The sequence below is a fragment of the Erinaceus europaeus genome, chromosome 3, assembly GCF_950295315.1.
Source record: "Erinaceus europaeus chromosome 3, mEriEur2.1, whole genome shotgun sequence".
NCBI classification, from domain to species: domain Eukaryota; kingdom Metazoa; phylum Chordata; class Mammalia; order Eulipotyphla; family Erinaceidae; genus Erinaceus; species Erinaceus europaeus.
Genome location: NC_080164.1, coordinates 41420022 through 41443075, shown reverse-complemented (window position 1 = coordinate 41443075; position 23054 = coordinate 41420022). Strand labels below are relative to the sequence as shown.

The 23054-nt window shown below is 39.2% G+C and overlaps 1 protein-coding gene across 11 annotated transcripts in view; it reads left to right on the top strand.

Annotated features, from left to right (window-relative positions):
* The window catches only part of SNTG2 (syntrophin gamma 2), a 365214-nt gene extending 349653 nt beyond the window's left edge, over positions 1-15561 (top strand). For all 11 annotated transcript variants that reach the window (XM_060187060.1, XM_060187062.1, XM_060187059.1 and 8 more), the window contains one exon: positions 15295-15561. In XM_060187060.1, coding sequence (XP_060043043.1) covers positions 15295-15426 — 132 coding nt within the window. In that variant the 3' untranslated portion in view covers positions 15427-15561. The remainder of the gene's footprint in view (positions 1-15294) is intronic.
* The last annotated feature ends 7493 nt before the right edge of the window (positions 15562-23054 follow it).

Sequence of the window (23054 nt, the reverse complement as noted above, 5' to 3'; positions counted from 1 at the left end):
TTCTTCACTCAACTTGGTCTTGGCTCCATGTTTGCAACAACCCAAAGTATTATTTATTGGACATAGGCAGAGAGAAATTGAGAGTGAAATGGGATACAGAGAAGAAGAAAAAATGTGAGACACCTTTAACACAGCTTCAACACTTGTGAAGCTTTCCCTCTGCAAGTTGGGACCAGGGGCTTGAACCCAGATTTTTGTGCATTGTAGAAAGTACATTCTACCAGATGTGCTATCACCTTGCCCACTAAAGTGATTTTTTTAATTAATCACTTTATTAGGGAAATGATCACTACAAGACTGGAGTTGTCACACATGAGCAGTTTCTTATCTCTCCTTCATAGTTGTGATCATACCACATATTCCATCAAACCTTTACTAGAGACACTGGATTCTCAATGTCCTGTAAAATCCCATCTTCTTCCTCATTTTACAGTCCTATGGTATACCTCAGTATACCATAGCTAATTAAAATTTCACCTTTGGGGGGTTGAGTGAGGTAGCACAGTGGGTTAAGCGCACATGACGCGAAGCACAAGGACCAGTGTAAGGATCCCAGTCCCTGGCTCCCTACCTGCAGGGGCGGCGTCACTTCACTTCAGAAACAGGTCTGCTGGTATCTATCTTTCTTTCCCCTGCTCTGTCTCCCCTCCTCTCTCAATTTTTCTCTGTCCTATCCAATAATAAAACAGAATAACAATAACAACAATAAGGGCAACAAAATGGGCAAAATGACCTCCAGGAGCAGTGGATTTGTATTGCAGGCACCGAACCCCATCAAAAATACTGGAGGCAAAAAAAAAAAAGTACTTTTTATCTTCCCTTTGGTCGCTTCTTGTCGTTTTCGACGGGTTAGGTTGTTTTCGCCAGGCTGGCTTCACGGGCACGGGCGGGTAACAGACGACCAGGGACTCATAGTTGAGCTGTAGGCAGTATCTCTTTATTCATGCAGGACGCAGCACAATCTAAGACGAGCTAAGCTGAACTCAAGGTACAGTACTCTAAAACTCACAATGCTGTCTTTATATATACTTGCCAAGTAGGGTGAAAACAGGGTGTGACATAGAGAGGGTGGAGAGAAAAGTGACTGGTGACAATCAGAGTGTGACAAGGAGAGGATCAGGGTGTGACAAGGATGGGGGGGTGGAGCAAAAACATATCATGAAACAGTGGGGATTGAACCAATGCCCTGGAGGGAGGTACTTGTTAACAGCGGTTATATAAATAGAATGAAGTGGTTATGTAAATAGAATAGTGTTAAGCAGGGGGGATTTAAACCAAATGAAACAGAAGGGGTCTCATGCATACCAACAGCTTCTTAAGTTCATGTTGTACCACTCTGCTATCCCTCCAGCTCATATTCTGTCTTTTGCAAGAGTGCCTGAGTAAGGAGTTATACCTGCCGAAAGGGGTTTCTTCTTGCTTACTGCAAAAACATTCCTCTGGAGCTTCATGCTTGGGACACTGAAACTTTCTTTCATCTAGATACTTGATTTCCAGGACCAGAAGGAGATGACCAAGAAGAATGAACTCTGCCATCAGGTCCTTCCTTACCTGGCTGCAGACCCACCTGTGTTCACCCACCCTGAGACTCTCCTTCTCCAGGATCCAGGAGTCATGGCCCTAACAGGAAAAAGCTCTCACTGACCTAGTGAAAGAATTTTAAGCTTAGCACACAGAATGCAGCAGCAGGAGGTGCTGTTGCTTTGAGCCCTCCTTCCGCAGTCTCCATGTTCCATGATGAGCCAGGGAATGGGAACACTCTGGCAGCAGATTGCAGATGAGCCAGTGCTTTCTTCACTTACCAAGCAGGAGGAACCCTCCCTTCTACCGTTCCTTCATCAGGGGCATCCCTGGAACAGCTCCACACAATGAATGTAATTCTCTACTCTCTTTGGGAAATGTACTTTTTATATTTATCATTGTTCAAACCCAGACATTTCCAAATAAGATATATATGCGAGTAGGAAAATGCAGGCCTGAAGCTCCCCAAGCTCCTGCTGCTTCTCTGCAGTGAAAATCTGAGCTACTCTGCAGTCACCATACAAGGGCAGAAACTACATTTTGCCTAAACATATTTTCTTTTTTAAATATTTTGTATTAGTATAATGGTCAACAAGATTGTGTGATAAGACATGTTCAATTCCATACAATTCCCACCACCACAGTTCCATATATCCTTCCCTCCATGGGAAGTTTCCCTATTCTTTGCTCCTCTGGGAATACGGACCAAAGATCTTTATGTGGTTCAGGAGGTGGAAAGTCTGGCTTCTGTAATTGCTTGGATGTTGACATGTTGACATGGATGTTGACAGGTTGATCCATACTCCCAGACCATTTCTGTCTTTCCCTAGTGGGGTAGGGCTTTGAAAATGTGGGGTGCCAGGACACATTGGTGAGGCTGTCTGCGCAGGTAAGTCAGGTTGGCGCTATGGAAGCATCTGCAACTCAGTGACTGAAAAAGTATTCAGATATAAAGCAGAACAATTTGCTAAACATTTTTTCTTAAGAGCAGGTATTTATCTCTGAAATGAATGTCTCCAGGGAAAAGAAAGCAGGAAAAAGTGATAGATTCAGAGCCGTTTGAAGAAACCAGATTTTTGAAAAATTCCTGGCAAGGTAATAATGCCAAACTTCCACATAAGTGAAATTTATGTAGTTATAATTTCATTATTTGCTGAAGAGGGAAAGGAGGTGGCTTATAGACATGAGCTAGAGAAATAGCCAAGGGGATTTCATGACTCAGTGCAGACTATGCAGAAGTGACTTACAGAATAACCTTTAAAGGTTGAAGATGAACACTAGTGAAGGAAAGTAAATCTTTTGAATGTAACCAAATGAACCTCAATGGGGCAGAAGTAAAGAACAGTGAACCCAGAAAAGTTCTAAACAGAATAGACTGCAAGCCCTTGTGTTTTTAATTTCTTTATTGGGGAATTAATGTTTTACATTCGACAGTAAATACAATAGATTGAATAATGCATAGCATTTCCCAGTTTTCCATATAACAATACAACCCGCACTAGGTCCTCTGTCATCCTTCTTGGACCTGTATTCTGCCCCCCGCCCCCATCACCCAGAGTCTTTTACTTTGGTACAACATGCCAATTCCAGTTCAGGTTCTACTAGTGTTTTATCTTCTGATCTTGTTTTTCAACTTCTGCCTGAGAGTGAGATCATCCCATATTCATCCTTCTGTTCCTGACTTATTTCACTTAACATGAATTTTTCAGGCTCCATATAAGATCAGCTGAAAATGGTGAAGTCACCATTTTTTATAGCTGAGTAGTATTCCATTGTGTATATATACCACAACTTGCTCAGCCACTCATCTATTGTTGGACACCTACGCTGCTTCTAGATTTTGTCTATTACAAACTGTGCTGCCAAGAATATATGTGTACACAGATCTTTTTGGATGGGTGTGTTGGGTTCCTTAGGATAAAACCCCAGGAGAGGAGTTGCAGGATCATAGGGTAGGTCATTTCTAGCCTTCTGAGAGTTCTCCAGACTGTTCTCCACAGAGGTTGGACCAATTGACATTCCCACCAGCAGTGTAGGAGGGTTCCTTTGACCCCACACCTTCTCCAGCATTTGCTGCTGTTACCTTTTCTGATGTATGACATTCTCACAGGAGTGAAGTGGTATCTCATTGTTGTCTTTATTTGCATTTCTCTGACAATCAGAGACTTGGAGCATTTTTTCATGTGTTTCTTGGCCTTTTGGATCTCTTCTGTGGTGAATATTCTGTCCATGTCCTCCCCCCATTTTTGAATGGGGTTATTTGTTGTCTTGTTGTTGAGTTTGGCAAGCTCTTTATATATGTTGGTTATTAAACTCTTGTCTGATGTATGGCCTGTAAAGATCTTCTCCCTTTCTGTGAGGGGTTCTTGGTTTGGGTAGTGGTTTCTTTTGCTGTGAAGAAGCTTTTTAATTTGATGTAATCCCATAGATTTATACTTGCCTTAGTCTTCTTTGTAATTGGATTTGTTTCATTGAAGATGTCTTTAAAATTGATGCGGAAAAGAGTTCTGCCAATATTTTCTTCTAAGTATCTGATAGCTTCTGGTCTAACACCCAAGTCTTTGATCTACTTGGAATTTACTTTTGTATTTGGTGAAATCAGTGGTTCAGTTTCATTCTTCTGCATGTTTCAACCCATTTTTTCCAGCACCATTTGTTGAAGAGACTCTGCTTTCCCCATTTTAATAGTCTGGGCCCCTTTGCCAAAGATTAGATGTCCATAGGTGTGGGGGCTCACTTCTAGGCTGTCAGTTCTATTCCACTGGTCAGTGTGTCTATTCATGTTCCAGTACCAAGCAGTTTGATGACAATGGCCCTATATTACAATTTGAGATCTGGGAGTGTGATGTCTCCAGTTCTGTTCTTTCAAGATTTATCTGGCAATTCTAGGTCTTTTCTGGTTTCAGATAAACATTTGTAGCATTTGTTCTGTTTTCCTAAAAAATGTGGTTGGAATCTTGCTGAAGATAGCATTAAATCTGTATATTGCTATGGGTAGTATATTCATTTTCATGATAATAATTCTTCCAACCCATGAACATGGAATAGCTTTCCACTTCACGTCTTTTTCAATTTACTTGAGTAGTGACTCATAATTTTCAGTATACAAGTCTTTCACTTCTTTGGTTAGGTTAATTCCTAGATATTTTATTGTTTTTGTTGCTATAGTAAAAGGAATTGATTTCTGGATTTCAATTTCTTCTTCTTAGTGTTTGCATAGAGGAATGCCACTGACTTTTGAATGTTAATTTTGTAGCCTGACACCTTACTGTATTGCCTGATGATTCCTAAAAGCTTATTGCCTGATGATTTCTAAAAGCTCCTCAGCTTTTTCTATGTATACTATCATGTCATCTGCAAATAGGGAGAGTTTGACTTCTTCTCTTCTAATCTGTATCCCTTTAATACCTTACTCCTGCCTGATTGCTATGGCAAGAACTTACATTACTATGTTGAATAGTAATGGTGATAGTGGGCAGCCCTGTCTAGTACCTGAACTGAGGGGAAATGCTTCCAGTTTTTCATGATTGAGTATGAATTGGCTGTGGGTTTGCTACACATATATTCCACTATCTTCAGGAATTTTCCCATTTTTTGTAGTGTTTTGGTCATAAAGGGATGTTGTATTTTGTCAAAGGCTTTCTCTGCATCTACTGATATGAACATGTGGTTTTTGGTTTTTATTTTATTGATGTGGTGGATGACATTGATTGGTTTACTTATATTAAACCAACCTTGCATCCCTGGGATAAACTCCACTTGGTCATGATGAACAATCTTTTTAAAATACTGCTATATACAGTTGTCTAGAATTATGTTCAGTATTTTAGCATCTATATTCATCTGAGATATTGGTCTGTAGTTTTCTTTTTTGGTTGTGTCCCTGTCTGATTTTATTATCAAAGTGATGTTGCCTTCATAGAAGATGGAGGAGAGTATTCCAGTGTCTTCAATCTTCTGGAAAACTTTTAAAAGTAGAGGTATTAGTTCTTCTTTGAAGGTTTGGTGGAATTCATTTTTAAAACCATCTGGTTCAGGACTTTTATTTTGGGGAAGATTTTTTGATAACTGTTTCAATTTCATTAGCTGTGATGAGCCTGTTCATGTTATCTAGTTCCTCTTTACTTAATTTTGGAAGTTAGTAGGTATCTAGGAAATAGTCCATTTCTTCCAAGTTCTCTAGCTTGTTGGCATATAGTTGTTCATAGAAGTTTCGCATGATATGCTGAATTTCTAAGGTGTCTATTGTGATATTTCCTCTTTCATTTATGATCTGATTTATTTGGGCCTTCTCCCTTTTTTGTTTTGTGAGTCTGGCTAAAGGTTTGTTGATTTTGTTCACTCTTTCATAGAACCAACATTTACTTTTGTTGATCTTTTGTATGGTTTTCTTATTTTCAATGTTACTGATTTCTGCCCTAACTTTAGTGATTTATGTCCTTCTGGTTGCTTTAGGGTTCCTTTGTTCTTCTTCTATGTCTTTAAGATGTGCAATAAGACTGTTTGTTTGTGCTTTTTCTTGTTTCCTAATGTGTGCTTGTATGGCTATGAACTTCCTTCTCCCTACTGCCTTGGCTGTGTCCCAAATATTTTGATAGTTGTGTCTTCATTTTCATTGAATTCTCAAAACATTTTGATTTCTTCCTTTATTTCCTCTTTGGCTCAGTAGTAGTTGTTAAGGAGTGTGCTGTTGACCTTCCACATTTTGGGATTCTTACTAACCTTTCGTTGATTGTTAAGTGTTAGTTCAGTTCCACTGTGGTCTGAGAAGATTCTTGGGATGATTTCAGTGCTCTTGAATTTGTTGATGCTGTCTTTGTGGCCTAACATATGGTGTATCTTTGAGAATGACCCATGTGGACTTGAGGGAAATGTGTATTGCAGTTTCTTGGGATGAATGACTCTGACAATGTTCAATAGTTCTAGTTTATCTATCTCATCATTTAGCTCCCTCATGTCTTTTGTTTTTCTGCCTGGATGATCTGTCAAGTTGAGAGAGGGGGGTGTTGACGTCTCCTACTATGACTGTGTTGCTGTTAATATATTGCTCTTTCATAGATGTTTGATGTATTTAGATGGCTTCTAATTAGGTGCATAGATGTTAGTAATTGTTAAATCCTCTTGATTGACTGTTCCTTGTTGTTCCTGTCCTTTTTTGTTGGCCATTGGCTTGTATGATAGTTTGCCATCCTTTCACTTTGAGTCTGTTTGTCTTGTTGAGTTAGGTGGGTTTCCTGTAGACAGCATATTGTTGGGTTATATTTTCTGATCCATCTTCCTACTCTGTGCCTTTTTATAGGTGAATTCAGGCCATTGACATTTATTGATATAAAAGATTGAAGATATTTTAATGCCATTCTTGTAGAGTTTTAGAGTGTTTTGATAGATGGCATATTTATGGTGGTCTGACTGTTTATAGGAAACCTCTCTGAACTTCTTTCAGGGCAGGCTTGGTGATAGTTGATTTTCTCAACTGTTGCTTGTATGAGAAGGTTTTTGTGCCTCCATCTAGTCTGAATAACAGTATAGCAGGTTACAGTAGTCTTGGTTGAAAGCCTTTCTCATCGAGTACTCGATAGGTATCTTGCCATTCTCTTTTGTCCTGTAGTATTTGTGTGGAGAAGTCTGCTGCTAATCTTATGGGGTTTCCTCTGTAGGTGACTCTTCATTTTTCTCTTGCAGCCTTCAGGATCCTTTCTTTATCCTTATTCCTTTCCATTCTAAATATGATGTGTCTTTGGTGTCTTTAAGTCTGGGTTAATTCTGTTTGGGACTCTTTGGATTCTTGAACCTTTATGTCTTTTAAGTTGTCTAGACTGGAGAAGTTTTCAGCTATTATGTCCTGAAGAATGCTTTCTTCCTCTCCTTCTCTTTCTTCCTCTGGTAAGCTAATAATGTGTATGTTATTTCTTTTGAAGTCATTCCAGATGTCTCTGTTGTTGTTTTCAATATCTCTTAATCTCTTTTTGAGATCTCTTACTTCTTTTTTAGTTTTCTCTAATTCATCCTAGATCTTGCTAATTCTGTCTTCAGCCTCATTGATTCTATTCTCTCTTCCCTCTACTGTTTTCTGGAGTTCATCTATTTTGTTACCCTGTTCTGATACTGTTTTAGCTTGTTCAGCTAGCTGTGTTCTTAGCTCAGCTATTTTAGCTTTCAGCTCTCTAATAACCTTGAGTTAATTAGTGTTTTCTTCCAGTCTCATTTGTTGTTCCTGCATTTCTGATGACAATTCTTTCAAATTCTTTACTCATTCCTGTGATTATTTTCTTAACTAGTGTTTGGATGTTGACCTCATTATTTTGTGCTTCAACCTTTGGGGGGCTTTTAGTTGGCTCTTGTCCTGGTTCATTTCACTAATATTTCTTCTTGTTGGTTTAACCATTTTATATAGTATGTTATGAGTTCCTACTCTCGGTACCCCTCAAATTCCTAATCACTCTTGCCTGGATTGACCTGTGTCCAAGTAAGGTAATTAAAGAATTTACAGTTGTGGAAATTGACAGTTGTTTCAATATTATTTTAATCCCTGAGTTGAAGCTCAGTCTCCTAAAAGTCTCTTTTGTTCTTTTTCTTCCCTGTAGGTTATGGGATCCTGAGGACTTTTAAACTTTAAGTAGGCTTCTTAGCTTAATCACTGACTCCTGATCAAGAGATAAAGCAGAGTGGGTCAGAGCTAATCCAGTGGTTATGCAAAGAGACTCTCACAGCCCCACTGCTAGACCACTAAACTTCTCCTGAGTTTCCTGGTTAGTTCTCTGTACTCAGGTGTTAGCACAGGGCCTCCCAGCTGCTGCTCCAGATTCTGAGGGCAGCAGCAATGGAGACTCACAGTTGCATTTGGTGAGTCTTAGGGGAGTCCTCTCCTCCCGTCGCAGTCTTTTTGTTGGTGAAACATACTGGAGAGGTGTCTCAACTGGTAAACTCCTGGACTGTTACCAGCCACTTAATCTACCCCTAGGCTCCTCTTTGTCCATGAGCTACATGTGTTTGCACTCACTGGTGATTTGGTGGGTTCCTGAAGTTGTTCTAGTCCTGTCTTGTTGAGGTCCCAGGTGGTCTCCTTTGGTATTTCTAGTTGACCTGGGAGAGGAGAGAAACACTAAGCCCTTGTGTTAATGAGGCACTTAATCTCAGAAACGGTTCATTTACTATCCAACCCAGTTCTCATCCAGACTGAATTGTTATCCTGGGAAATACACTCCTCAGTGAAATGCCACCTTTCAACCATTGCCAGTTCCTCTTGGGTTATTTCCCTCATGGTTGAATCAACCCAACTCAGCCACTCACCTGGAGATCACAGTCAGAATGTTGTCAACCTTTGTTAAATATCAGGTCCTGCTGCATGATGATGGGGAGGGCGTAAGCTGAGGTGAGAGTATTTGGCAGAAAACTGAGAAATTTTATCCATGGTTCAACAACTGTATTTACTGTAAACAATTTCCAAAATTAAAAAAAAAATGTTGGTAACTAGAAACTTAAGCAAAGCTATCAGCATGTACTACAAATTAACCCCCCCCCACACACACAATTCCATTGGCCTGAGGAGATAGTGAGCACAAGATTGAGGTCTAAGTCCCAATATCTTTGCCTCCACACCTGAGATGATTTGTATTATATTAAAAAGTAGAAGTTGATCAAGCTTAATCAGAGTCTCTTCCTTGTAGAACATAAATAGCAAACCAGGCCTTGAGATGTGCTTCTTCTTCTAGCGTTTGCCTTGAGATGTGCTTATTTCTCATGATTATCATACATTCTCTATATTTTTTCCTAAGGAAAATTGCGCAGCGTGTTCATGTATTCTTAGTATTTGTTCATTTAATCTTTAAACTTTTTTAAAAACATTTTTTAAATATATGTTTTTTTTATTTGATTATCCAGAAAGAAATTGATAGTGGAAGAGTATATGAGGAAGGGAGGCAGTAAAAGGAGGAAAGAAAGGCCTGTAGCACTGCTTCACCCAGGAAGCTTAACCCTACAGGTGGGGGCCAGGGTTTGAACTCATGGCCTTGTGATGGCAATACTCCACCAGTTGCCCCACTACCCAGCTCCATGTTCATTTATTTAGCAATCATCTCTTTCCTGTATAGCTTTGGCCAGCAAGTTTTCAAGCTTTTGTGTTGAATTCATTGGGAGGGAAGTGTGAGGCATTTTTTTTGAAATGCAGTCTGTATTTGAAGTGAATTGCTGCAGATGAGTTAAGACTCTCTTAAGAGATTAAAGACTTCCAATTTCTTTCTTTTGCCTGGGGTCACTAAATGAAGATTAGGGAAAACTAAACTTCCTAGATGGCTACTTATTCATCACAAGGGCTATCAGTCATCTCACACATTTCTGACAACTTTCTGGCAATATGTGTGCACTGAGATGGAAATACAGACAGTTTAGAGGGAATGTGACTTCTACTGGAGGAGATTTATTGAGGACACACAGGTGACATTAGCATCTATGTGTTGATTGAAAGTGTCACTCTTGTGACAGATGATACCTACATGAAAGGAAGGGTTGGAAGAGAAGAAACATTTTCTCAAGTTTGGATGACCTCACTATTCATATTTGATGAGCCCCATGTAGACCCTGTAGCTGCCTATAAGTTTTGCCTAATTAAGGGAAAGTTCAAGGCATTAAAACTCTGGAAAGCTGATAATTATGGCAAACTTTAGATTACATTTGAACTCATTGCAGCCACCATGAAATACTGAACATCTTTATAAAAATCTAAGTCACTAGGACAAATCTAGTGCAGTGGAAATAGCCTAATGATAGTAAATTGGTCAGGGAAATAGAAAGAATAAGGAACTGGGATGCAGTGGTTCTTTACCCAGCCTCTGGTCCCAGATGCCTGAGTTTTCTGACACTCAGCTCTCTTGTCTATAAAGTAGACACAGATTCTACCTGAAAGTTCCCCATGTTGTAAATATGATCAACTGGATTGTCTCATGAGTTTAAAACACTTGGAAATGGCTGGAAGGGATATCATAGTGGTGATTAAAAAAAAAAAAAAAAAGACTTTCATGCCTGAGGTTCCAAGGTCCCAGGTCTAATCCTCAGCACCACTATAAGCCAGAGCTCAGTAGGGATCTTTATCTTTCTCTCTCATTAAAGTAACTAAATAAATCAGTATTTTACAGCAATGTAAAACTACATTTATTTGAAAGTTGGCAAACACAGGGTGGGTATGAATATCATAGACACTAGAATAAGAGAGATTAGGTAAATTTTTCATTTCTTCTCAACAATGGTCAAATTTCAGGCACCTATTAAGCCTTAGTTTCTCATCTGTGAAAAAGGGAGAAATTTGCTCCTGAAGTGCTAAGGGCAGCAGACTGGTCAGTTGCCTACTCATGCAGATTAGTTTAGTTTTCACTCTTCCACTGTTTGTCCTGGAACTCATTTAATTTTCTCAGACCTCAGATTATTCTCTTTCTATGTAATAGTAAAAAAAAAAAATTAGCATGAACTTTAGTAACTTAAAAAGTTTTTTTTATAGATTTTTATTTATTTGTCTATTTATTGGCTAGAGGCAGAAATCAAGAAAGAAGGAAGAGATTAAGAGGGAAAGAAAAAGAGACATCTGTAGCTCTGCTACACCATTTGTGAGGCCCCCTCTCCCCCTTGCAGGTGGGAACTGGGGACTTCAACCCAGGTCCTGTGCATTGTAATGTCTGTGCATCACTGCCCAGCCCCAGAGTTGGTTTTATATGGTAACTTTTTGTTAGTTTTAACAATGTTTTTGTACAGTGTTTAGCTTTCTACAGGTAAAATCATGTCATTTGTGAAACGGAAATATGGCTTTGCTTAATTCTTACCCATTTTAATATTTGCTAATTCTTTTTCTTGCCTGCTTACTCTAGCTAGGGACTCTAGTGTTGAGTTGAGTGGAAGTAACAAGAACAGGCATCCTTGTCTTCTTCCTAATCTTTATGGATAAACTTTCAGTGTTTCACCATTAAGTGTGAAATTATATATGGACTTTTCATACATATCCTTTGATGCATTGAAGCAGTTTTCTCTGATTTCTAGTTGGTTGAGAGATTTTAGAATCATGACATGGATTAACTTTAGCTTTCCATATTTTTCTTGTATTTATCAATGTTATATAAAAGTCTATTCCTTCAACCAAGATTGGCCATGTATCTTTCATAGTTGTGAACACAGAAAATACACTGTTCTACCAGTTCCTATATGAATAATGTACATTTAGTAATGTTATCTAAAAAAAGGTATTTGTGTTGTTTTTCTATTGCTGCTGTAACAATCTGTCTTAAATTCAGTAGTAAGTGCTTGTACACATGCATACATGTGCATGCATGCAAACATAAAATCTTAGAGTTCCTTAAGAACTTGTGTTGATGGACTAAAACCAAAGTGTCAGCTATGTTGGTGCCTTCTGGAGGGCCTAGAGTAGGTGCCTTTCTGCACCTACTGTAACTTGAACATTATCCTTCCTGAGTAGAGTAACTGAGTCCTTCCAGTACGGACCTTGGGTTCTATTCACTGAACCTTGAACTAGAGCCTCATGATCCCATTGTCCTATCTTATGGACTGACATACATCGTTTAATATTGTAAATTTCCTTTCAGTTATAACAATCTATGAGTGCATGACGCATCACTGATATGCCTCACTCTTCATCAGTAATGATGAAACTCCTAGTCCGATGGTTTGTCCCATTGAGTCTTAGTGCTCTGTAGGTGTTTTCTAAATGATCTGACAAGATGTTCCATTTTTAAAAGTCAGATAACATTTGAGCAGCAAGACATGCTGTGTCACTCTGAGAGCAACTGTGAGTTAATTTAATAAGGGCAGCAAGAAAAGCTGTTTCCCTTCCTTTAATCTATTTTCTCTCCAAACTCATTTGAACAATGAGCTGTTTTCAAATATAGAATTTATTACTGTCAGACACATTCTGGGAAGTGCCATTCTGTTATTCCATCACATTTCAAATTAATTTCCTAATTCAATATGTTGGGCTCTCTGTGCCATTCAGTTTACTGTTTGCAGCTTGTCTACAGAAATCCACACCCTCTTTCCTTCTGCAGTATCCATGTATGACAGCCTGTGACTGACATATGTACACATGTTTGGGGAACATAGTAGAGAGTGATGGAAATGCAGTCTTGGAATTTAACACATGTATTCCATGCTAACAGAATCTCAGAAACTGTCTTTGATTGGCTCTCCTTGTAAAGTTATAATTAGGGATATCCTTGCTTGTAATATTTGTTTAGAAAACCAACAAGATCAGAGACCTGCTGGTTGTGTCTCTCACTGAATGGGAGGTGCTTTTTAACATGGGCAGAAGGTGCCTGCCAGTTCTATATCTTGGAAAAGATCAAATTGAAGCTTTTAATTGATTCCTGTATTTTAACTCTGCTGTCTGAAATTGCACTTGAAATGTAGTGGTGTGGTTTCACTTTATTCTGCCATGACTTTGTCATGGGACTACAACATATGAGGTACTGGTGTTGAGTACAGATCTATTCATGCTGATTGACACTGCACTGGCTTCCTGTGTTCAGTGTATGCTGTGCTTCTATTATTATTTTTCTGGAAACTTATGAAATAATGTCCAATTTGCAAATATAATACCAAGATCTTGACACAAAAATCATATAGACAGGATGGCCCCTTTTTTCTTAACATATTCATTTGAGATTCTTAGTGCTGCTTAGAAATATTCACAAACTGAACTATGTTTAGTATATATTGAGGATGTTGTGTTTCTTCTAAAAAGTTATTTGATTCTCCTCTCTTCCAGGGATAAATCACAATGAGCCAAAGGTTTGGAATATATTCTCAGGGTGTGGGTATAGCTGGGGGTGTCCCAAAGCTATGACATTGTAGGGGTTGTTGGTCAGATATGGGATTATGCAAGTTAGGGACACTAAGTAAGTGTTTTTTGAGAAGTCTTTGAGAAGAACTTTAAATTTCAAGAGACTTTTACAAAGGAGAATACTCCTAAGCATTTTGAACATGTTCTTTATTATCCATCAGAAAAATATTAAAATAAAAATCAGTGGATAAGGATCATGTGGGTGTCTAAGTTAAGCTTAATTTATATGACAAAGAGGAACTTAAAGTAGATGGAAGAAAGGGGTTGTGTTGTGAGAACTGAGTGGTTAAGCAGTTCCAAGCACAGGCACCTGGCTTCCTGCAAAGTTATGTCTCTGTCATCTCTAGCATGTCCTTCTAGGCTAAGTTTATTCTCCAAGGCTTCACTGCACTTGGCCACTGAGGCAACATAGCAAGCTTTGCACACTGACCATGAATGTAGAAACCCAAGTCTCCCCCCCCCCCAGCACCTATTCTAACCAGCTAGATACACATGGGTCCAATTCCCGTCACATGTGAGAACAGATTCCCAAAGGAATGTATGTGCAGATTCCTGAACAGAGAACTCTGGTGTACTTCTAGAAAGTGTGAAGACCTTTTAAACTACCAATCTTACAAAGAGAAGCCACTCAGAAAAGCTTCTGTAGTTGTGGGGAAAGTTGCCCTGCATGTGTGCTGCCCCTTCCCCTGCCTTGGAGTTAAAATCTGAGACTCAGCCTCTAGAAGTGCTTAAGGAAACTCATGTATAGAATAGGAAAGTTTGCTTACTCATTACTTCTTTTTGACATTTCAACTTTCAGCAAATCTTCTTAATAAGATGCCAATCAAGTAGCGTAGCAGTTGTCTTAAAAGAAAGATTATTGTTCATCACTATTTTGGAGTTATACAAAGAGAGGGGGAGAAAAGAGAGTGAGAGAGATATTATAGTAATATATAATACATTTAAAGTTCTTTTTCAAGAACAGAATGGAGTGGTATAGTAGCAGGACTCATGCTTCAGCATCCAAAAACATTAAAGCACTTAGAGTGCTTGCTCCAATCAATGCATCGCTTCTACTTCAGTTCTTAGTCCCTTATATATTTAAGTGTTGACACACATAGCAGACTCAGGGGAAGGTATCAGGGAGAAGAAAGATGTTAGTCTGTGACTCATTTTTGCTTTTCTTTGAACCTGGGGCCTTTGGTGCCTCAGAAATGAGAGCTTCTTGCAGAGCCATTGTTCTGTCTCACTCCAGCCTCATTTTTGCTTTTAAATGGCATTCAAAATATTTTGAGTTCAGGAGTAGGAATATAGGCATATGTTTAGTATTTTTCTTTCATGAAGTGGGCACCATGAACTCTTATAGAAACTCCCCCTTGAGCAACCTTTCTTGTTCTTTTGCTGGCTTGGTGGCAGAATAAGGATGAAGGAGAACATGCTGGCACCCAATGCTCATTCCTTCTGCTCATCAGCTCCACACAGTCACTGGTTGTTACACACACACACACACACACACACACACACACACACACACACACACACGCACACACGCTGATTTTAGTAAACTGAACACTAGAGTCCTATCAGAGCATCACTAGGACCACTCACCACACCAAACTGAAAGGCTGAAAACATGACCCCATTGATTAGATGAATTAAAACTCAGCAGGCTTCTAGCAAGGATGTCAATAAAGGGGAAAAAAGGATATTAAGTGGTGTTAAGAGAGAATACACAATTCCAACTAAGGTGTCAAGTCATTAGTGTGGGAAATAAAGCTCTTAGTACTCATGCTTATTGTCACCCTGGACCACACTGCTCTGCCTTTGATCCTTTCTCTTTCTTCTATTTGAACTTGAGCGACTTTCTTGGCGTTCACTAGGTATAGCCTTTGTTGACTTTTTGTAAGAAGTGTTTCTAGTATTTACCATGCACACAGTTAACTTTCTTTTCCTTGCAGGAGCTGGAGTTTCAGGACCTCACAGGCGTTCTACACTGTATACACTCCTTTATAGCAGCAAAGGTGGCCTCCGTGGACCCTATGTTCATCGACAGTCAGAGTGTCACAAGAAGATACATGTACAGCAACTAAAACTGCTTCTGCTGAGTGCTGAAAATTAAATTATTTTCTTAAGAAATGAATCTTTCCTGCACAACACTGCAACTTTGTGTGATTTTATAATGAGCCTATAGTTGTGATACCAATAAAATATGTCACTAGTTTCCAGAGACGAGTCCTACTTGTGGCATCTGATTAGTTGGTCAGAGGATTCAAGCAAAACTGTGGTTCAGAGAACTCAGCTTCCACATGAAGTGATTTCCTCACTGGCAGCTCTCCAAGTCATGTTAAAGTGCTATCTATCAACAACACACACCCCACTTTCCACTTTGGTAAAATCCAGATTTTATTTTCATGCAATAGTTAAAAGAAGATGCTGAGAGTTCACCATTCTATTTTGGTCAGGAAGGAAAGGATTTATTACTTTAGGCTTGGTTTGTAAACTCTCCATCTCAAGGAGAGAACTCAGCAAAATATATTTTTTTTGCAAAAGGATTATTTGAGAAGTGAATAGTAAGGATATATATGAAAGGGAAATTAGTTATATTTAACTTTATCATTAAATAATTAGAGGTAATTGTTTTATAATTAAACAACATTTAATTAAATGCCAATTTCAGACATTTAACTGTCATAAAACTTAGAATTATTTTTGGTTTCATCATTTCCCATTTCCCATTGTTTATTTTAAGGAGATCTACATTCTACTTTTGTTATAGAAAGCATCCTTATATGAATGTAAGCTATAGTCAGAAAAAAAGTCAAGTTCATGTACTTCTTTTTCAAAACTGTAAGTACAGGAAGACCTGAAAGTCATCAGACTGTAAAAGCAGAGGAGAAAATTCTAGGAAAATAAGTGAATGTTTGTTTTGGCTTCTATTGGAAAGCAGTTGTACTATATCTATAGTATCCCATTCCATGATATGTTGAGATCACAGTAATAATTTCTAGTTTCTTGTAGCCCAATATTTAGGCAGAAGGACATATTTTTATTTATAATATATCAAATATTTATAAGCAATAGTTTTTTTGTGTTAGGAAATACATTCTCCTTTTTAGAGGCTAGTTGTATTTCCCTTTAATGGTTCCCATGGAATAATATAACATAAACAAAGAAAAAAATTAGTAACAATTAAAATTTCAAGAAAATTTTATGTAAATAGTCTAAAAGAATGGCATTCACATATCATGCCTTACCATATGTGAGGTCCTGAATTAAATCTCTGGCGACACAAGATGTACTGAGAACAGCAGCAAGGTAGCGCATGGCTGGTGTAACAATGTTTTGTCTACTGTCATACCACCCTGTACATGCCTGATCTTGTCTGATCTTGTTATGCTGTCTCTCCTACTACATTTTCTCTCTTCTCCTCTTTCTCTCCCTCTCCTTCCAAAAAATATAGAATAAAAGTTGTACTGGGTCTTCTACTTAGTGTACTACCTAAATAAGAAGCAGATTATATGAATACAGACATAGGGACCATTTCTCAGATGTCCAACTGATTCCTTCCCCAATGACCTGCAGGCAAAAGAGTTCATAAGGTCACATTTTGATAATACAATTTATCAGGTCCAGGCAGTGGAGCATAATATTGAGCTCAAAAATTACTATTCATCAAACCCCCAGTCCCCACCTGCAGAGAAGAAGCTTCATGAGTAATGGAGTAGGGCTGCAGCTGTTTCTCTTCTTCTCTACCACTCTATCTCTGCTTCCTCTTTCAATTTCTTTCTTGCTGTCTTACCAACTAAAAAAATAAATAACTTAAAAAAAATAAATACAGGGGTTGGGTGGTAGCGCAACGGGTTAAGCACACGTGGCAGGGTGCAAGGACCAGCGTAAGGATCCCAGTTCGAGCCCCTGGCTCCCCACCTGCAGGGGAGTCACTTCACAGGTGGTGAAGCAGGTCTGCAGGTGTCTATCTTTCTCTCCCCCTCTCTGTCTTCCCCTCCTCTCTCCATTTCTCTCTGACATATCCAACAACGACATCAATAACAACAACAGCAATAACAGCAACAATAAAACAACAACAGAAGGAAATAAATAAATAAATATTAAAAATAAATAAATACAATAGAACTTATCAAGGACATTAACTTCTGTCAGACTACCAGTCAGTGGTGGCCTATTAATTATCTTTTTTTATTTTCATTAGGCCTATAAAGTTAATCCTAAAATTTCATGGCTGTGTATTTTCATCAGAGATTGACAGAGATCTTCTGAATATTACTATAGAGATGAGGAAAACTCATAGGCGTCTAGATGGTACTGAGTGTTGCTCACCAATGTGATCTTTATCTATTCACATCTACATGGGACCTGGGATGCTATGTGGTGTTCAGCATCCTGGTGAGGAATCTGAGGCTGACGGGGCTCCACCCAGGATTTAAAGTCAGTGTCCTAAAGTTCTTCGACCCTGGACCATGTCCTCAACATTGTCCCCCCACAGCCTTTATCCATCACACAGAAAACTGAAGTTCAGAGCTCACATTCCTGCCAGCAAGCCAGTGGACTCACACTTGGTAATTAGCCCTCCTGGGAAAATCATAACCACCGTCTTCTAAACATTTCCTCTTTGTTTCAGTTATATACATTGTATATCCCATTTAAACGATATAAACAGAAAACGGCTTCACTGGACCCATACTAGTAAAAGGGAGAAATAGATGTACTCTGGGACAGAGCATAACCAATGCTGGTATATACCAAGAGTGGTGCTCTGATTTCTATCTCTTTCTCTCATGTGAAACTCTATTTCATATGAAATGAAGTAAAAATAAACCTCAGGAAAAAGTAAAATGCTCAGAATATAACCAAACCTCTCAGGATTTTTCCTATTAGTATTCATTGAGCAATCTGTGTGGGGACATGTAGCAGCAAGCAATTAATGGTTTTATTTGTTGGTTTGTTTTTTAATAATCATCAAATTACTGACATGGCCCAGGGTCCAACATCTGTTTTTTCAGTCTATCTTTGTGTATTTTATAATGATTGTTTCAGCTAGCAGGCTCAGCATATCAGCTGTTCTTAATGAGCCATAAACACAAAGCCAAAGTGTAGGTGATTCTTTTTTATCTATAGACTGTGTGGGAGGTGATTTTAGCCTGTAGTTACTGGCAGTTTCCAGAGAGTGTGCATCCATAGGTTTTGTTTGTTTGTTTGTTTCTTACCTATCACTCTAGCATCCCAGAGCTACTTGTCTCCTTCATGGACAGAAAAACAAAAAGTACCACATGCTTTTTCAAAACAGACATAGGAATAGCAGATTATATACCAGTGCTCAATATTGCTATTATTTGGGCAGAGGTAGACGGCATAATGGTTATGCAAATAGGCTGTCATGCCTGAAGCTTCGAAGTCTCAGGTTCAATCTCCTGCATCACTGTAAACCAGAGCTGATCAGTGCTCTGGTAATATATATGGCTATTATTTGTATTCTTCAAAGTTTAAGACAGGAGGCTGTAGAGGTGAAAGTGTATACTCTGCCATGCCTGGCTTCCAAGATTGTCTTTTTTTTTTAATTTATTTTTTTTTAAGAGGAGATATTAACAAAACCACAGGCTAGGAGGGGTACAACTCCCACCACCCAATCTCCATATCCCATCCCCTCCCCTGATAGCTTTCCCATTCTCTATCCCTCTGGGAGCATGGACCCAGGGTCATTGTGGGTTGCAGAAGGTGGGAAGTCTGGCTTCTGTAGTTGCTTCCCCGCTGAACATGGGCATTGACTGGTTGATCCATACTCCCAGGCTGCCTCTCTCTTTCCCTAGTAGGGTGAGTCTCTGGGGAACGGAGCTCCAGGACATATTGGTGGGGTCTTCAGTCCAGGGAAGCATGGCCGGCATCCTGATGGCATCTGGAACCTGGTGGCAGAAAAGAGAGTTAACATACAAAGACAAACAAATTGTTGAGCAGTCATGGACCCAAAGCTTGGAATAGTGGAGAGGAAGTGTTGGGGGGGGGGGGTATTCACTGCAAACTCTAATGTACTTCTGCTTTCAGGTATATATTTTGTACTTGTTTATGGATACGTGTGAATATATGCTCTCTCTCACAGAACATGGGCTATATCTAGGTTTTGGGACTTCGTTAGAAAGTGAACCACCTGGGATGGAATTAGAGAATACTATGAAAGGAAAGGTCTCACCTGAGTAATGAAGCTGAAGGGTTGTCATTCCACATGTGAAGTCTCTGGACACAGTCTGAGCTGAAGCATGTTGAGGTGGCAATCGTTGCGTTGATTAGGTTGCGATTGGCAGATGCAATATTATTTGATATGAATTGGGAGAGGCATGCGGGAAAGTGGGCCCTATCCTAAGGTTCCAGGACTGGGGGAAATATAGGCTCTATAGTGGAAATGTAAGGTTCCTGCTGTCTTAGGGTTCAAAAAGACAATGGATAGTTATTGTTATCATCACATTATTTGATAATTGGGTTAACTTGAAAAGTCCTTTTGTTAGGGTTTGCTGTACAGTACCCAGTATCTTGTATATAGCTGTGCCGCTGGTTGCTTCTGATCTACTTGGTCTAGGCTTTTGAGAGAGTCCGCATATCAAATACACAGCCTATATATTAAAAATACTCAGTCTGTGTTTTAAAAACTTCGAGACATACAATCAATTTTCTCCCTCTCATATTAATTAACTAGTGATTTATATGACTACACTTTAATAGGAGTGTACATAAACACCATTCCCACCACCAAAAGACTGTGTCCCATCCCACCCACCCACACCCACCCCCTACTGGCCCAGGAAGCCGCATGTCTACCCCTCACCACAGGGTTTTTACTTTGGTGCCCTATTTTCAATTTAGTCAGATCCTGCTTTTAGTTTCCTTTTCAGATCTTCTTTCTCAACTTCTGTTGATGAGTGGGATCATCCCATATTCATCTTTATCTTTCTGACTTAGCTCACTTAATATAATGCACTCCAAGATTGTCTTTTAAATAGGGTATCTCAGCAAAGAAGTCTTGGCTTAGCAGACTCCTCAGTTAAGGAGTCGGAATCCATTTAATTTCTGTAATTTCACTCCATTTCCACTTCCTTTGGTGACAAATGAAGCTTAAGCCAGAATGTGCCATCACTGTGTTCCATGTGTGCAATAGGAACAATAATAGTCCCATCTCCCCCTTCCTATCCCATGATACGGAACCTGAGAGTTATTTGAATGGAAAGGAGGGGAGATAGAAGGCTATCCTGAATCATGGAATTGCACACCCCTTGGCTAATGAGTAAAATGCATGCACATGCACTAGAAGACCAAAGCAGTGGTCAATGATACCAAGGATTTCATTTCTGCTTGTGTTAGTGTGTGGTGGATGTGGAGAGCACTGTAGATACAGAATTGTTCCTTACAGGAAAGTATTCTCCTGGGACCAGGTTGTTCAGGTGTTCATCAGACAGCACTACCACACTCTGGATTTACAGTGAAGTCCAGAAAACATGCATCTAAATCTAAAGCAAAGCTAAGGAGAAGCTAGACAGTTACACAGTCCAGGAGCACACACATCACCATTGCACAAGGACACAGGTTCAATCCCTTGGTCTACACCTGTGTGTGTGAAGGGGGGGGGGGACCCCTTCACAAGTGGTGAAGCAGTGCTACAGGTCTCTGTCTCTCAGTGTCTGTCTGTCTCTCTCCCTTTCTATCCTTTATACCTCTCTATTTTTCTCTGCCTTTATCAAGAAAAGGAAAAAAATTAAGCAAAGATAGGGCAAAAGGAGAAATACTTAATCAATTATGTACACACATATTAAAAAAACTCTAAACATTAAATTATGGGACAAAACTAACAAAAGTTTACATGCTTAGAAGACAATTTAAGGCTTCTAGAATGACAGCTATTGTGTTTGAGGTCCAACAACCACAGATTTAATCTCTAGCACCACGTCATGCCAGAATTGAGCAATACTCTGGTAGGTCTCTTTCTCCCTCCCTCTGTTCTCATAACAAAAAAAATAAATTAAATAAAAGAGAATTTTCTAAAACTAACAAATTTAATAGGAAGTTTTATACTTCAGCTTAAAATAGAAAAGTTCACTAAATTTTTAGAAACCTGTGTTCAACTTTCACTTTTATGAGAAAAATTGTGAAGGTAAAGGCATTGCCTTTGCATCCCACTCATTCATTGAACAAATGTTTGTGGAATGCCAAGGGCCAGGGTCTTTAGCAACTACAGCATGGAAGAGCTTAAGAACCCTGCCCTCATGCCACTCAGCTACAGTCAACTAATAGCACACAACTGCTGGGAAAGCTAACTTGGCTTTGGGAGGCTTTAGAGAATGATGAGCCAGTCCCTCAGTGGATCAGTTCAGTCCTGTAGTGTTGCTTTTAATTTCTGGTGCTGTATTTTCAGAACATTGAAGCACTGGTTCCAAATGAATAATCATTTAGCAGCATAATATGCTTTGTATAAAATACAACTCTGCTGCATGCTAAGAATTATAGCCTTTATACAGTAATTCAGAAGTTGCTTGATTTTCTAGTTCTGGACAATTCATAAAATGTACATAATGGTTGTATCACTTTATAGGCATTCCATAAATTGTTTTATATGGCAATTCTCTTTTTGTGTATTTTTAAAATATTTATTTATTCCCTATTGTTTCGCTTGTGGTCTTATTCTTGTAGTTATTATTGTTGTTGTTATTGATGCTGTCATTGTTGGATAGGACAGCGAGAAATGGAGAGAGATGGGGAAGACAGAGAGGGGAAGAGAAATATAGACACAGTCCTGCTTCACGGCTTGTAAAGTGACCCCCCTGCAGGTGGGGAGCCGGGGCTTCAACTGGGGTCCTTACTCTGGTCCTTGCGCTTTGCGCCACGTGCGTTTAACCTGCTGCGCTTCCCCGCCTGACTCCCTTTTTGTGTAATTTTATTTACAAAAGAAAAACTCAAATGCATTACTCACATGACTTAATCTTCTTGGCCCTGGTAAATGTGAGTGTGTACTTGGAAGTTTGGATATGGATTTCTTAGGCTACTTAGGATACTGTAGCAAAAATATCACCTACTGGGAAACTTCAACAAGTATTGATTTCTTAGCATTTTGGAGCTTAGAAACCCAAGACCTAGACAGAATGAGTGGTGAGAGCCCTTCCTTGGCTCATCCAGCCATCTTCTTACTGTGCCCACATGTAGAGTTAGGGGTGAAGGAGTTCTCTAAGATCCCTTTTAGAAGGATCCTACTCCTCTCATCACCTAATAACCTCTGCCTCCTAAGACCTTGGATTTTAAGTGTCAGGATATGAATTTGAGAAACGAACATTCAGTCCATAGCAGTAAAAAAGGAAACATTTGACTAGGTACCATATACATCATTTATGACTATTATATATGTCATTTTTATTAAATTATTTTCTCCCAGCGATCTCTGGCCAGATTTTTCAACACAGGAAGAGAAAAACAGTCTCCCAAAAGAGCAAATTCACCCAAAATCTTTGTCTTAGAGGAAATTAATTTATTCAATCAAAAAGTACCTACAGAGGAGTTGAGTGGTAGTGCAGCGGTTAAGCACACATGACGTGAAACTGGAGGACCGGCATAAGGATCCCGGTTCAAGCCCCCAGATACCCACCTGCAGGGGGGGTCGATTCACAGGCGGTGAAGCAGGTCTGCAGGTGTCTATCTTTCTCTCCCCATTTCTGTCTTCCCCTCCTTT